Source organism: Callorhinus ursinus, unplaced genomic scaffold, assembly GCF_003265705.2.
Source record: "Callorhinus ursinus isolate GAN/ISIS: 27379988/994484 unplaced genomic scaffold, GSC_fseal_2.0 scaffold2, whole genome shotgun sequence".
NCBI classification, from domain to species: domain Eukaryota; kingdom Metazoa; phylum Chordata; class Mammalia; order Carnivora; family Otariidae; genus Callorhinus; species Callorhinus ursinus.
This window is the reverse complement of record NW_027397064.1, coordinates 12,922,098-12,938,567: the sequence shown is the minus strand read 5'-3', so window position 1 is coordinate 12,938,567 and position 16,470 is coordinate 12,922,098. Positions and strand designations below refer to the sequence as shown.

The 16,470-nt window shown below is 43.6% G+C and overlaps 1 protein-coding gene across 1 annotated transcript in view; it reads right to left on the bottom strand.

The window, feature by feature from the left end:
- The window catches only part of WDFY1 (WD repeat and FYVE domain containing 1), a 48,076-nt gene extending 33,188 nt beyond the window's left edge, over positions 1-14,888 (bottom strand). The window contains exon 1 of the mRNA XM_025890787.2: positions 14,666-14,888. Coding sequence (XP_025746572.1) covers positions 14,666-14,802 — 137 coding nt within the window. The 5' untranslated portion in view covers positions 14,803-14,888. The remainder of the gene's footprint in view (positions 1-14,665) is intronic.
- Positions 14,889-16,470: the final 1,582 nt, after the last annotated feature.

Genomic DNA, 16,470 nt, shown 5'->3' with positions numbered 1-16,470 from the left:
CAGCTCTGTCACAGTCACGCTAGGATTTCTACCAGCAACGCAGATCCTGGCACACGGATGGCACCGATTAAATGTCTGCACCTTAAACTAAAATACCTAAGATTAAATGTTGACACTACGTGTCTCCATTTTGTTTGACATTCAAGACAAGTGTGACTAGTTTATGAGGATAAAAATCAGAATGGTGTTGCTTCTGGGGGAGGAAGACAGAATGTAAAGGGATATGCTGGAACTTTCGGGGTAATGATAAGGCTCTGGGGAGTTGGTTTCATGAGTACCTGCATTTGTCAGGACTTGCCCAACTATAATTCAGATCTATACAGATTACTGTATATAATTAGATTGCAATAAAGAAAGACTAGATGTTGACCTTCATTCATCCAGATAAATAAGAGGACCTAGCAGCACAGTGGGCAAATTACTACTTTGTATATGAACTGGATACAGGCCTCAGCGTAGGAGAATCCATGTGTACAACACCAACATGCCATCTTCCAGCCCACTGCTCATTGGTCACAACGGAACCTTTGCCAACTTTCTCCACATCCCACCCCTGATCACAACCAGCTAGACCAGAAATGGGCATCTGATCCTAGCTGGATCAATCAGCTCCTCCCTTGGGAAATCAGAAACAGAGAAAAATAGATCAGTATCTCTAATAGTTGAAATGGCCGTTTCTTGTCATATGTTTCCCAATTTAGACTGCAGAATGTTGCACATCGAAAAAAGGGAAAGAATGAAGTCAACCTATTAAAAGAAGCAGAAGCAAGCTGAAGAGGGTCCAGGTGAGAGTCCCCCATGCCCAAGACGGAGCTATTTCCCTAGTCTGAGGTTCTGTGAGGCAGACACCACAGCATCCTTACCAGAAACACTCTCAATAGCTTAAGTCAGCCTGAGTTATTTTTGTTGTTGGCAATCAAGCAGGTACTAATAGAGGACATCTGATGACACCAAGATTACCAAACACAGTTCCTTCAGTTGAGCACCATTAAACAAGCTCCAACGTGATGAGGTTCACAAGGCAAGATAAACAGGCAGACTTTCATTCAAGGTACCTGTATCGTGACAGTAAGTTCTAAAGGTCTAAGTTCACATCCAAAATTAAATGAGAGAGGGAGATCAGAATAAATCATGCAGGAAGGGACCTTTAATTTTTATAGTTTGTAATTCCACATCCTCGTGGATGTCCAGGCAGCTCAAAGGACGACTCCGTGGCACATGCTCTTCCCTCGTGGAAGAAGAGCAATACTCAGTAACAGAAGTTGGCTGTTGAGTGGGAAACCCTAAAGCTTATCTCTGCCATCCAATCATCTAACCTCGAAAAGCCTAATTTTTATTTCATGAAGTTCAGAATGATATTTAAAATAGCCCCAGGTCAACATGGAAACTACCCAGACACCAGCATTTGGGAACACAGTATTACTTCCTTTGGAGGACAAACATCAGTATTACAATTTGGTCTGCGCCCAGCGGACCTACTGCGCACTAGCTGCCATAACAGCTGAAACTGGCAGGACTTAGATGATCTCACATGATGTTTCGTGTGAAAATCGATTACATCCAGACTAAGAGAAGACCATCCACGCTTGAGAACCAAGTTCCAAAACAGGCACTTGACCTTGATAATCAGCTCTACCTCTCTGTATGCACATCTTCTATCTGGAATTCTGTCCCTTCTCCTTTCAAGCCATGCCCTTTCCCTTCCTTCCACAACAATGCTAAAATCTCCCATTTCCAAGATTAAATCAAAACAACGTTAAGTTTAACACCTAACACTCCAGGACTACCAAGAACCTTTGTATTAAACAAAGTTGTATAATTTCTACTAATATAAGACTTTGTTTTGTATTGTGTTTTTTTTTTTAAGATTTTATTTATTTATTTGAGAGAGACACCGAGAGAGGGAACACAAGCAGGGGGAGTGGGAGAGGGAGAAGCAGGCTTCCCTGCTTGTGTGTGTGTTTTTTTTTAAGATTTTATTTATTTATTTGACAGAGAGAGACACACAGTAAGAAAGGTAACACAAGCAGGGGGAGTGGGAGAGGGAGAAGCAGGCTTCCCTGCTTGTGTGTGTGTTTTTTTTTTTAGATTTTATTTATTTATTTGACAGAGAGAGACACACAGTAAGAAAGGTAACACAAGCAGGGGGAGTGGGAGAGGGAGAAGCAGACTTCCTGCTGAGCCCAATGCGGGGCTCCATCCCAGGACCCTGGGATCATGACCTGAGCCAAAGGTAGACGTTTCACGACTGAGCCACCCAGGCGCCCCTTGTATTGTGTTTAGAATGTGTCTCGATTGGGTAATAAATGGTTGTAAAAATAGGCTTAAATTGGACTGCTTATTAAAAAAAAAAAATCAACAAATTCAAGAGCTCAAAAAAATTTTCTATTCGGTAAATTGGAAGTAAAATCTAAAGTTGAAAGCAACACAATAATACAGTTTAGTAACATTTACAGGACAAAACTACTAAAAACTCTAGCATGTTATTAATAGACCATATAATCGCTGAGTGTCAAGATCAGATTGTTTTATTTTTACAAAAACCACAATATTTTCTGCCTAACTGAATGTCTAAGCCACTCTCTCTGAGTTAAATTAAAATATAACAGCTTAACTTTTCCTTTAATATTTTGACAAGCCTACACCCACTCACCTAAACTCATTTTATGCTCTGCTTGCTGCTTATGCTAGCCATTTTTTTACGGGTTTTCTCTGAGATTCCAAGAGCATGCCAATCTGAAAAAAAAAAGTCTTTCCTTAAAGCCAAGACCTTAGAAACATGTTCACCTTTGCCAGGCTCTATTTTTAAGTTATTTTAAAACAACAGTCTGATATTTTTTCAAAAGGTACTTAGAAAGGAAATGTGTCATTTCTTTCAGAGCCTACATAAAATCTTTTCAGAGTTCTCCGTGCTACCATGGCCTGTACCAATCTCCTCTTACCCTCCTAGTTAGAGAAGCTCGGGCTTGCAGATGGCTGCAGTTATTTTCCATGGGTAGGTGAGAAAAGGTATTTCTATGTAAGATATTAACGTTATATATGCTTCACCACACTGGATGCCCACCACTACCATCACTTCGTCTATCATTCTTCGGCTAGGTGGATGATCCAGTTATTTTCCAGATAAAGGAGAAGCTGAAATTGGACTGTATTTTTTTGAGTATTTCAGACTGTAATGTGTTTAAAATGTATCGCTGTGCAGGGCTCAGCAAATGAACAACTGAAAACAATAATAAAATGACATTTCTAGGGCTCTCATAATTTTTTGGCAGCACTGTAAATCAGAACTAACTCTTTGGCAAGAATTTGTTTCGTGTATTGAGAAAAATGTTTCCTGCCTAATACGGCTGCTGCTACTAATAGTAATGACAACAACAAAGTGAGGAATTCCATGCTTGGCAACTGATTCTGAAGAAATTATTTAATAGAAAAAAAAAGAACTACACATTACAAAGAAGTTCCTATGAGCATTATTCAAAGGAGTAAAAATTGGGGGAAAATGTTAAATAATGAAATGGGTTAATGGCATATTAATTCAATAGCTTACGTAGTCATTACAAATAGTTCTGCAAATCATGGGTTCAGAAAAGCTATTGAATTAGTATGCTTACGCAGTCATTAAAAATAGTTGCAAAGACCATGAATCCATGAGAAAATGTTTATGAAATGTTAATTTTTTTGTAAACTGATGTATCTAACTACTGTAATTGGGCTGAGCCAGGCTGGGCAGGACAGGTAGGAGGAGAAGGAACACACCTGTAAAGCCGAGAAGGCCTTCAGCTCCTGGTGGCGTTTGGGGGGGGGGGGTCGGTCCTGGAGCCCTGAGACTTGGAGAACTGCAGTCTCCAACCTCCACTCAGTAAGCAGAAGAACAAGCCAACAATTTAACAATTCCTCACGTGCCTGGAGGCACTCAAGGATGTATCTGCTCAACTTCAAGGCAGCTATCTAAACGTGAAGACTGGGGGCACCTGGGTGGCTCAGTTGGTTAAGGGGCTGCCTTCGGCTCAGGTCATGACCTCCAGGTCCCGGATCAAGCCCCATGTCAGGATCCCTGCTCAGTGGGGAGTCTGCTTCTCCTTCTACCCCTCACCCCACTCATGCTCTCTCTCCTTCAATGAAACAAATAAATAAATAAATAAATAAAGGTGAAGATTCTGCACTCCCTAAGAATGTGTCTGGTAAATCATTCCCAACAAGAGCAAACAAGGCTGAGGAGTAAAACAGGCCTTGGGTCGAAGCCCCAGTGCACATGCACGCTCTATAATCAGAGGCAATTCCAAGTAGGCTGCAGCCACTTCTCTTTAGAAAGGCAGAGCCTAAGAGGCTCTGGTCACCCCTCACTGAGAGCCCTCCTTCTGAGGTTGGTACGGTCTTCAACAGAAGCTCCTGCCACAGGTGAGGCCTTGAAGTCTGGAGCTTATCGTGCCCCCATCAAGTCTGGTCAGGGATCTGATGCATCCATGGAAGTCAGTGCAGAGGGCCAAGAACATGCAGAGCTAACAAGGAGACACGGACCCACAGATGGAACTCAAGGGCTAGAGGCAATGGGTGGAGAGAACCTTGAGAATGTCACCTCCCAGGAGAAGTGAGTAGGGGGCAGGTAAAGGAATCAGGTGCAGAAAGGCAGGAAAGAGAAGACCCCAAAAGACACAGGGCCACCAGGCCTCAAAGACACAAAGCAATACACCGTGCCTCTTGACAAAGGTGTCCCTGCTTGACTTCCTGGATAAGTCCACAGCAGTGAACTGCAGGGGCAGACAGAGCTACTTCCTGTATTCTAGAAAACACACCAGGATTCAAGAAAGGCTACAGTCGGTTGAGAACGTGATGCCACATCCTCATGGCAAAGACAACAGCCAAGACCTCCATTTTATACTTAGGGAGGCAAAAGTAAAGAGAGTCAACGTCCTAAAATCAAACGAACCAACGTGAGTTTGTCTAGTTGTTTTGTCCAATTTTATCGCTCTTTTATCAGAGGCTGATGAAAATTCACATTTCAAAACATTACAAAAGTAAATAATTCAAAGCAAAGCAGCTTTATGTGGTAAATAATAAGTAAAACCATTTAAAAAAAAAAAAAAGCTTTTCAGAAAATTCAACATTTTATCCTCCAAAGCAGTAACCCCTAAACAATAAGGAGACATGAAGAATTAAATTACTTTTTCCCTCCAAACAAATCTAGAGTGTGGAAAAGTCTAGGTCTAACTTCAAAGCTCTCATTTAGTTCAAAGAAATCCTGACTTCTGTGCTAAATAGCAACAGTGACTCTAACAAAATCTCTCTTAACACACACTTTGTTTTAAATTTTTATTTAAATTCTAGCTAACATACAGTGCAATATTGGTTTCCAGAGTAGAATTCAGTGATTCATCACTTACACACAATGCCCAGTGCTTATCACAAGTGCGCCCCTTAGTCCCCATTACCATCTAGCCCCTCCCCCACCCACCTGCCTCCCGCCACCTCTTGTAGTTTCTTGGTTATGAGTCTCTTATAGTTTGCTTCCCTTCTTTTTTTCCTTCCCATATATTCATCTGTTTTTTTTCCTTAAATTCCACATGCGAGTGAAATCATACACTATTTGTCTTCCTCTGACTGACTTATTTTGCTTAGCATAATACACTCTAGCTCCATCCATGTCATTGCAAATAGCAAGATTTCATTCTTTTTGATGGCCGAGTAATATTGTTATATATATACACATATGTATGTATATGTGTGTATATTATAAAATATTCCAATATATATAATATATACATACACATATGCACATCTTCTTTACCCATTCATCAGCTGATGGGTATTTATTTTTACAATAAAATAAGCTAGGGAAGAGAAAAAGTTATTAAGAAAATCATAAGGAAAAGAAAATATATTTATAGTACCATACTGTAAAAAATCCACATATAAGTGGGCCTGCATAGTCCAAAGCCATGTTGTTCAAGAGTCAACTGTACTTGCTGTTTTAAGCCACTGAATTTTGAAGTGGTTTGTTTCATAGTAATAACTAAATGACACAATGCTATCTGGTCCAAAAACAGAATACCTTTTTTATTTTAAAGATTTTATTTATTTACTTGACAGAGCGCACACAAGCAGGGGGAGCGGCAGTCAGAGGGAGAGGGAGAAGCAGACTCCCCACTGAGAGAGAGTCCCACACAGGAACTCGATCCCAGGACCCCGGGATCACGACCTGAGCCGAAGGCAGACGCTTAACCCACTGAGCCACCCAGGCGCCCCTAGAATACCTTTAAGAATACTTAGGAGGTGCCTAAGTAGCTCAGTTGTTGGGCATCTGCTTTCAGCTCAGGTCATGATCCCAGGGTCCTGGGATCGAGCCCTGCATCGGGCTCCCTGCTCTGCGGGAAGCCTGCTTCTCCCTCTCCCACTCGCCCTGCTTGTGTTCACTCTCTCGCTGTGTCTCTCTGTCAAATAAATAAAATCTTAAAAAAAAAAAAAAGAATACTAGGATTCCGACCTTAAAATAAGGAAAAAATAGCATATGGCATTTACTGAGTGTCAAGGATTTAAAAGCACTGAATAAACAAATAAGTCCACTTTAACTTTGAACTGAAATACAGGATCCTCACTTTGCACAGATGCCGATTTGAATGCCAAGAAACTAAAGTAGTTACTGTAAAGCAAAAATGAAGTTATTACTCTTAATTAAATATTATTCAATATTTTTCATCCCACCAAGGATCAAAATTCTGCGTGTTCTTTTACCTTACTACAGTAGATACATGAAAAGCAGACTAAAAACCACAGGTCTGGTAAAGAATGAAGTCTTTATCCAGCAAGTCTAGTCTATGATCTTCTCAAAGATATGCCTGATGATCAGAATAGGTAGAGAATCTCCTTTCATTTCTTCTAGTCCCTTTGACTCCTTCAAAGAGCTGGTTAAAAGCAAGTTAAAAATGTAGGAAATCACTAAGTCTATAAAGCCTCATCTGCTTAAGCTAGAAAGAGGAGGAACAAAGATAGATTCCAAGCATGGTTCTTCTTGTGAAAAGCACTGGCTCTCAAACCAAAAGGCATCTCGTGGGAGTACAGATTAATACCATTTTTAAACCTAAAACTCCATGAGACCACACATCTGGATTCAATACATTTTATTTTCCAGTATGATTACCTTGAAAATCATGCCCATACTTTGATAAATAGATTCAAAAAGCACACCAGTGCTTTGGTAAAATCACAAGGCCAAATTCTGTCTGCCTGACACATCAGCATTTCTAAAACCAGATTTTTTTTTTTTAAGTAGGCTCCACGCCCAGCGTGGGGCCCAATACATGGCTTGAACTCATGACCCTGAGATCAAGACCTGAGCTAAAATCAAGAGTTGGACGCCCAACCGACCGAGCCACCCAGGCGCCCCTTTTTAAATTTCTCAAAAAACACCCTAATTATCCCCAAACAGCTAAATGAAAGCAATTCAACCATTTTTACATTATAAACTGATATGCCAGGATTACTCAACCAACTAAAGACAAAATACAGAGGATAGCATATGTTACAAATTAAGCCCAAGGCCTGATTCTTTTAAACTCTTACAATAGTTAAATTTGAGGAAATCTGATTTTCTAGTCACCCTTAGGGCTGCTGATACTATTTCATATCTGGATAAATCACCAAACATTTCTGTTACCTTCAGCAAAGGATATTTTTTCCGACTCTAACTACCTCCAGGGGCTACAGACATGGTGTAATTCTGGGAGCCTCGGTGCTTTCTCTAACATTAGGATGTTAGCCTACGCGAGAAAGAAAAGGACATGGTCATCAGCGCAATCTGCTTTTATCAAATAAATAGCAGTTTCCTTTCAGCCAAGTCTCATGAACCCTGCCCTCTTCATTCCTGCTACAGAAAGAAGCCTTTCTCCTTTGGTAACAAAGGGGGGAAACACTAGATTTTTATTGAATTGACTAAATGGAAAGGCAGGGAAACCAGCCTCTTTTTACCGAGGAGAATTAGATCAGCTAAGAAAAATGTAAATTTCCATCTCCTTCTACAGTCAGGGAAGGAATTCTGAACAGCTTCAACGGCCCATGATGATGACTCTCGGACTCCTGATTTTGTCACAGGCAGATTTTTATCCCAAGAGGAAGGCCACTTATGTGGCATGTCCAACAGCTCCTAAATGAGGAATGCCTCTCCAGAAGCCAGATGGATGGTTTTCTACCTGCAGATGTTTTCTTTTCTTACTTGAGGAACGATTCCTGCTGTTACCTGTTCACTGTTAGCATCAAAATGATTTTTTGTGACCTCTGTGCTACTAAGGCGGCTAAAAGCCATCAGAACCTCTAGGAGCAGGAGCAATCCAGGCAGGATGCCGTCAACGTAGGGTCCATGCAACACTTTCCTAACTTACCAAAAAAAGGGTCAAACTCTATCCATAGCCTACATGTCTCAAAACACAAGGTTAAACTAACCCCCAAAAAGCAGAGTTTGAGGCAGTAAGGAAGAGTAGCCTCATTTCCAATTCTGTTCCATGCTTCTTTCTTCCTACCAGGTCTGCTTATTGAGTCCCTCAACCAACACTTGAGAGACCACTGTACCACCTGCTTTCCTTCTGGGAGTCTGGAATTTTGGCAAGCGCGAGGCAGAGTACCAGCCCCCAGTAAAAGCGGTGGGTACAGAGTCTCTAATGAGCCCCCTGGTCGACAGTATTTTACACATGTGGTCATAACTCAATGCTGGAGGAATGGAGCACTTCTTGAGTGACTCTCCACAGGGCAAGGGCTCACAGAAGCTCATGCCGCTTTCCTCTGGACTTCACCCCCTACCTTTCCTGTCACCGATTCTGTCTGTGTCCCTTCGCTGTAATAAGTCAGGGCCATGCATACGATTGTATGTTGGCAGTCCTCCGAATGAATCACTGAACTGAGGGGTGGTCTTGGGGCCCCTGAACACAGCAGGGCAAAGATTTTATAATGGAAAACTCATGACTGATATGACTTGTGACCAATATGGAAATGATGAGAAGACGCAACTCAAAGACAGTTACAAGAACTTAGGTTTGTAAGTGACTCCCAAAATGGTCATTGTTCTCCTTCATACAGAAATTTTTTTTTATTTACATACACACACATACGCAAAGCAGACATCTTTAGCTTCTGATGAGATTAAAATAATTCCATGGGAAATAATAATAGCCAACACATACACAGGGCTTTCCCTGGGTTGGGCACTGTTCAATGCACTTTGAATCTTAATTAATCCAAGTCTCACAAAACCCTGAGGTAGGTACTGTCCCCATTTTGCAGATGAGCAAACTATGGCACAGAAAGAATATGCAACCTGCCCAAGGTCACATGGCTAGGATTCAAGCTCAGGCATTCTGGATCCAGAATCTGCTCTCGACTATGCCATAAAAAGAAAGCGATCCTCACAATGAAGGGCCACTCTAACAACAGAGAAATAAAAGCTTCTTGCCTTCTCACTTCTTCGTTTTATTTTCTAACACAAATCAAAGAGTCTACTTTTAGGCGCTGCGTGACAACAAAAACACGCAGTTAATACCCCGGGTTTCAGTAAAAGCCAACAGCTTCCAGCTATGCCAGGTTTTCTCCTAAGCATTACACTTAAAAATCAAGTTGTTGATTCAAAATTGCTTCCACGTGAACAGTTAGTGTGTATATATAATTTTTCCCTCAAACTATCTTAATATGCTTAGAAATGTCTGAAAGGAAACAAGTATATCAGAGTAAATAGCTGGTATAACAGCAGCAAGAAAAGCAGATGCTACCCAAATATGTTAAAAGTTGGATTTCTCTATTACTGTTTACCAGTCTAAGTGCAACATCCTACAATGTTCGAAACACATGAGATTTGCCTTTGTTTGACTTTTGCCAGGCAACTGAGTTCCTCACAGTAATCAACCGTGGCCTCCAGGCCCCTGACGCAACAGCGTAAGCACACTCATCCTCCAACTGTCTTCCAAAAATGAAGACGGCAGGACTGCAGCCTGATTTCTAAGGCTTTCTCATAAAGTTTTTTCTTTTAAAAATTCCATCCTTCTGCTTACTCTCATTAAATTTTTGGTGCAGTCCACAGGGAAAAAAAAAAGTTCAAAAGGCAAACGTGTCCAGGGAATGGTTTTCTCTCGGTCTCACCACGGTTCAGTTCTGTTTGGAAAGCTGAGTCTCATTTTCTGTTCCCACTATCAGGAAAATGATTGCTGTCGTTCTTACCACTCAGGTTTAGTACTTTTATTTTTACAGTTTCCTGATCAGAAAGGCAGTCTGACTTTATTGATTCAAGAATTTTTTTTTTTTAAGCTTTACAAAAGTAGCATTTTTGGCATGCTGAAAAATGCCAGTTCCCAAATTCAGGCAACTGCAAACTAAAGTTAAAAACACAAATTCAGGTCTAGCGAAACAAAAGAGTTTGGGGTAATTATGACTCTAACAAAATCTACATGAATGCACACAAGAGAGTAGCTGCCATTTTCTGTTAACCCTTTGTGGCACAGGAACTCCGACGATTTCAGATCAGACCCCTAAGCTCACGGCCCAAACCATTCCCAGTGACTCCAGGTACGACGGTATTAGGCTCGGTATTCTACATGGGTTTAATATTCTTTGAGGGGATTGTGTGTATTTAGATTTGTCGTACACGGTTTGGTTTTAATGGGAAATCGATGAGAACATATAAATAACTCCAGGCAAGTATATCCCGGAAACTGACAGAAAAGAAGACAAAGTGTTCGCTCCCAGTGGGCCTACAAAGGCAAGCACCATGACAAGTTACTCTTGTAGAAAGTGGTTCTCAAAGTGGGGTTCCTGGACCAACAGCATCAGCATCAACATCTCTGGGAACCTGGAAGAAATTCAAACTCTCAGGCCCCACCCCAGCCTCACTGAATCAGAATCTGATACATGCTCAAGTTTGAGAACCATTGTCTAGAGAGACCAGATAAATAAGTACATGTAGCCTAAACCAGGGTGTCTACAACCATGGTGCTACTGATATCTGGAGCTGGTAATTCTTTTTGTGAGGTTCTTAGCGTACTGTGCATTATAGGATGCTGAGCAGCATCTCTGGCCTCTACCCACTAGATGCCAGCAATACCTTCCTATAGTCGTGACAACCAAAATGTCGCCAGATACTGCCAAATTGCACCAGGGGCCAAAGTCACCCCTCCTGGAGAACCACTGGCCTAGTTTAGAAAAATGGACACTAACTTCAGGTGACCCTCTCACCTTTCACTTCCTCTCAAAATGCTCTCAAGCCAGTTCTTGCTGCTTTTAGCTTTCATTAAATGAATTACCTTCAGCTGGAGCTTACTTTAAATGTTAAAAGTTACTGTTCTGAGCATTAAAGCAGAAGTTATATAGAAAACATACAAGCTTTGTTTTTTTTTTTAAAACAAAACAAAACAAAACCCTGAAAACTAAAAGAAGGAAGGATAACTAAATCATAGCAAAAGGCAGAATCCTAGCATTTTACACTTGCTGCCAGAACAGTCCATCATTGACGGATACTGCCTGCATTTGGTTTCTCCAAATGTGCAGCAAACCTGGATGCATGGCAGAAAGAACTAGAGCCTCTGGATCAGACCTGGGTTCAAATCTTAATCCAATCACTTACTAGCTATGAGGCCTTGGGGCGTGACTTCAGTACCCTTTGTGCCTCCCTCTCCTAAACCCTCAAAGGCCCACTGCAGTAGGATGCATACACCCACCGTCAGTTCCAAACACCCACAGTGGGGCCTGGGGACAGCACCTGCAGTTACACGCACCGCTGCTTCTGCAGGAAAACGCAGGAGCACTCATGCTGCACCGGGTAAATAAAGATTACAAACAGTCTTGTCTCTTCAGGGCAAGTTTTAGCACCAAAGAGTTTTCAGGCCCAGTTTACAAACAAACGAACAAACTAACCAACCCACCTTTGACTTTTAGAATACATTTAATTTTGGAGCTACTACTGATAAGGGAAGTGACTGTACCCCCCCTCCCCACCTCACAGGGGGAAGTGAGGACTGGATGCAGCCCGTACATAGGTCCAATTCTCTATGGATAGAGAGAAGGGACTTTTAGAAGTTTAGCTGTTGTTATTTCCAAAGTATAGAATTCTGATCATGTCACTGGCTTTGAAATCTTTGATGGTTCCTCACTACCTGCAAACTAAAGTCCAATTTCTAAGAGTGGTGCACAAGAAAGGCCCTTCCAGAACTGGACACTAGGCCCTCCAGCTCTCAGGACTCTTTCCTGCCATGGCCAGTCATATACCCTTTGCTCTGGTCACCTAGAAATAACTGTGGTCCTCTATTGCTCCTGCTCTTTCGATCTGCCTGGTGCAGGGCTGTGCACCCTCCTTCCTTCACACAGCCCACTCCTCTATCCAGTGACATCTCCTAAGGATTTCCTTGAACCCTGGCCCTCAAGGACACACTTTCCTCTGTGTCTCCCCAACACCCTGGAAGCTGAGGGCACAGAGCCATCCCTTCACCAGTCTGCCCAGCCCTTTGGAAACAGATTTTGACGTCACTGTCTTTCTATCCCACAGATCCAGCCCACAGTCTCTAATAAATGCTTGTTTGATGAATAAGGGTGGTCAGTATTCTGTTTCCTTAATATGCTGGTCCTATCAGGTCAAGGGCCATAAAAATCAATGAATCAGAAGTCAGGAGGGCAGCTGCTGTGACTTTTGATCCGTGTTGTATTCCCTGAGCCTGGCACTCAGTAGGTACAGTATTCTAAAACTATGAATGAATGAATACATGAATGTATGAATGAGTGAATGATTGAAGAATATGACACGTATCTATGACATGTAAAGGTGCACCACCACATCCAACAACAACAAAAACCCATAGCCACGTGCTTTCATAAATCCCATAAAGTAAGGCATCTGCTCAAAAATGTCCTACCTTCAAGGAAGCTCCAGGGGCCTGAAACACACATTAGAAACACAAGGCTCCGAGACCCTCACCTGGTCCGGTCATCAGTAAGGGCCCTGTTGTGCCCCAGTGAAAAAGTGAGCTGATCTAAGGCTCCCCCAGAACATTTCAGTCCCAGAGCAGCTAAGTAATCACTTTCCATAAAACATTTATCAGCCCTGCTCCTGGCCAGTTATCTCAAATATTCAGCAATTTACCCAACATGCATGAGTCACAGATATTTTACCGAATAAGATAGCTAAGTTTTATAAAATGTTGTCTGCATCTAAGTTCATATCATGCAAATATCATTATTGTGTCCTTTGCCTTTTTTTTCCCCACATTCCCTTCTTCTCCCTGTGGCTCATGCACCCCCTTCTCCCTTTCCCTTACTGCTTCTGCACACCAACGCCCAGGTCCTTCCAATCGCTCCCCACCTCCTTTGAGGTCAGCTACATGCAAATGAACTGGAGAGACTACTGCCTGCTCACAATAAACGGACTCAAAAGCGAAATATATGGGGGCTTCAGGTTTTGTTCCCAACGAGGACAGGCCGTCAATGGTACTTCGAAAGCTATGACTACAAAAGGCTGGACTGCGCTGTCAGCTCAAAGGGGACAGCAAGTACCACCTTCCAGAGGCCTTTATGACTTCTGGAATATCACCATTTAAGATCACTCACTGTAGCAAGCAAACACAATTTCACTCAGCAAACATCAGTCATTTCCTCCAAATTCCCACCGTAAAGCCACAAACCTTTTAAACGTTTAGGGTTTTAAAAACACTAAAGTTTTAAAACAAATAATATCTCTTCAATCACACAGCCTTGGGCAGACCAATGAGCTGGAAAGAGACTTTAGATGCATAAAGACATGCTTTAGCTATGAGTTTAATTCTTTATGGCAAGTGATACTGGTTTTCCGTTAACGGTGGAAGTTAATTTTTTCTTCGAAACAGAAGCACCTAACCTTTTCAAAAATAAGTCTCTTTTACGAAAAACAAAGCAAAACAACAACTATGTAGTAAATAAGAGTTCAGATGGTTCTAGCAGCCGTAAAAAAAAATAACTGATCTAGGGAGCCGGTGTTGTGCGAAAAGAGTTGTCAACGCCAGAGTAAAGCAGAAGTAAGAGAGCGAAAGCCCCCGGAGGTCTGTTGAGAGCGGGGAATCCCTGGCACCGGGACCCGCGCAGTGCTCCCCGCTCCAAGGTTTGGAACTGACCGCGGAGGGCCAAGCACCCCCGCCCCCATCCCACAGAGGTCGCGACGCTTTCGAGGAGCAAGCAAAACCCCACAAAGGAGGGCAGGGACGGGGTCCCGGGCTGGAAGGGGCGCGGTGGGACTGGGGTTGCCACACTGGACGGGGCCAGGATCCCGAGTTAGACAGGCGCGGTGGGGGTCACTGACTGGAGGGGCTCCAGGGACGGGGTCCCCCCGCTGGAGGGGCGGGTCCGGGGTCCCGGGCTGGAAGGGGGGAGCAAACCGGGCTAGGGTGGCGCGGTGGGGGTTCCTGACCGAAGGGGCGCACTGGGACGGGGGTCCCCGGCGGGAAGGACGCAGTAGGACCGCGGCGCGGTCCGGAGGGGCGCGGTGGGACCAGGGTCCCGAGCTAGAGGGTGAAGGTCCGGGACTGGAGGGGCGCGGCGGGATGCCGGGGGCCGAGGACGCCCCCACGCGGAGCGGGACGAGGCCGCCGACCCCACCGCCCGCACACCCCGCCGCCTGCGGGAGTACGGGCCGCCCCCGTCGCGCCTCGGCCGGCGCACCACCCGCCAGCCCTACCTGTCCTCGCTGGCCGTGATGACGCCGTCCTCCTTGGGGATGAGCAGCGCGGCCGTGACGGCGTCCTGGTGCCCCTCGATCTTGCTCAGCAGCACCGGACGGCTGCTCTGCGGCCTGGAGTGAATCTCGGCCGCCATGTTCGCGCGGCGGCGGCGGCGGCGGCGGCGGCGTGGGCCTCCCCGGCGGGCGGCCCATCAGCTGACGGCCGGGCGGGCGGGGACGCGCCGGTTCTGCTCCGGCTCCCGGGGCCGCGTGGGCGCCGCGCCGCCGTAAACTCCCGAGTGCTGCCGCCCGCACCCGTATTGCCTAGGGAAGCCGCACAGCAAAAAACTCCGAGCCCGGAAAAGGGTCCCAGAGGGCGTCTGCCGCGGACTGGAAAAGTGATAAAGGTTGAAAAGTGATGGCATTTACCCAGGAATGGATTGAGCCGTTGGAGGGGACGAGGAATTGTCCCCCAAACCAGAGCCTTCTGGAAATAATACTACTACATTGTGTTTATTCTAAGAAGCCATTGTTTGGAAGACGTTCCAAGATGTTGGAAGTGTGAAAAATATAGTGCAGTTTAGAATCTTTGAAAGACAGTGACACTCATTGAGTGGTGACTATATACAAGGCACTATCCCAATTTCTTTACACGGATTGTCTTATTTAATGCTGATAACAACTTTAAGAGATGGAGAGATAAGTGCTTTTGTATTCTCATTGTGGAGATGAGAAAACTGGACCACAGAGATATTCAATCACTTGCTTAAGGTCGCACAGCTATTAGATAAAAACAGCTCTAGAACTCCAGGAGCTGGCTTGGTACTATGAGCCAGGCATCTGCGTTGCTGGGAGCTGGCCCCGTGCTCACAGCTGGTTCTTGCGGAACATAAACATTAGACAATGCCACTCCATAATCCTATATAAACACAGCAAAACATGAAATTGTTCAAGCCACAAAAATGAACAAACATCCCTCTATTCTGGCGAATAAGTGACTCCTCTTTGTTTACCAATTACAGCTTTGGCTTCTGCCTAGTTTTCCTCCCTCTAGACAAAATTAAAATCTCCAATCATAGACTTATCCCCACTTCCTGACAGCATCCAGTCCAGTCCAGAGGAAAGCCGTTCTTCCTAAAACCCTCCCTAAAATCACCTAATACAAAACTAAATCCCACAATAAGTTATTTCAATCACCAATGCCCCATAGTTCCCATGATACGCCTTCTCCTCCCAATAAGCAACCAACCCAACATGTTTAACTATGAGTGTGTTCCTGGTGGCTTTTGGCTGGAGCACATCAGTAGCTATTAAGTTAAAGGGTCATGATGGGGACCCAGAAAATCATTGACTCCAGAGACCTCCCCTCTCTAACCCACACTCCCACTCCAACACACACTGTATTATTCTGACTCATTAAGTGCAGAATTCCAATAGAGGATGTACTGTATACACAGGGCTATCCAGCACTTAAAATGTGACTAGTCCAAATTGAGTTATGGTATGAGTGCAAAATACACACCGAATTTGAAAGACTTAGTACAAAACAAAACAAAACAAAAAGATGTTTCATTAATAATTTTCATATTGATTACATATTGAAATGATAAAATTTAGATATACTGAGTTAGATATTTTAAAAATTAATGTTACCTGTTTCTCATTATTTTTTAATATAGCTAATGAATTTTAAATTACACAGGTGTTTCACATAACAGTCATTCGTGGACTTTATTCAACAAACATGTATTATACACCTACTAAGGACCATATGCTGACAAGATGAATAAGACATGGTTCTTGCAAGGCTTTTACAGTGTGAT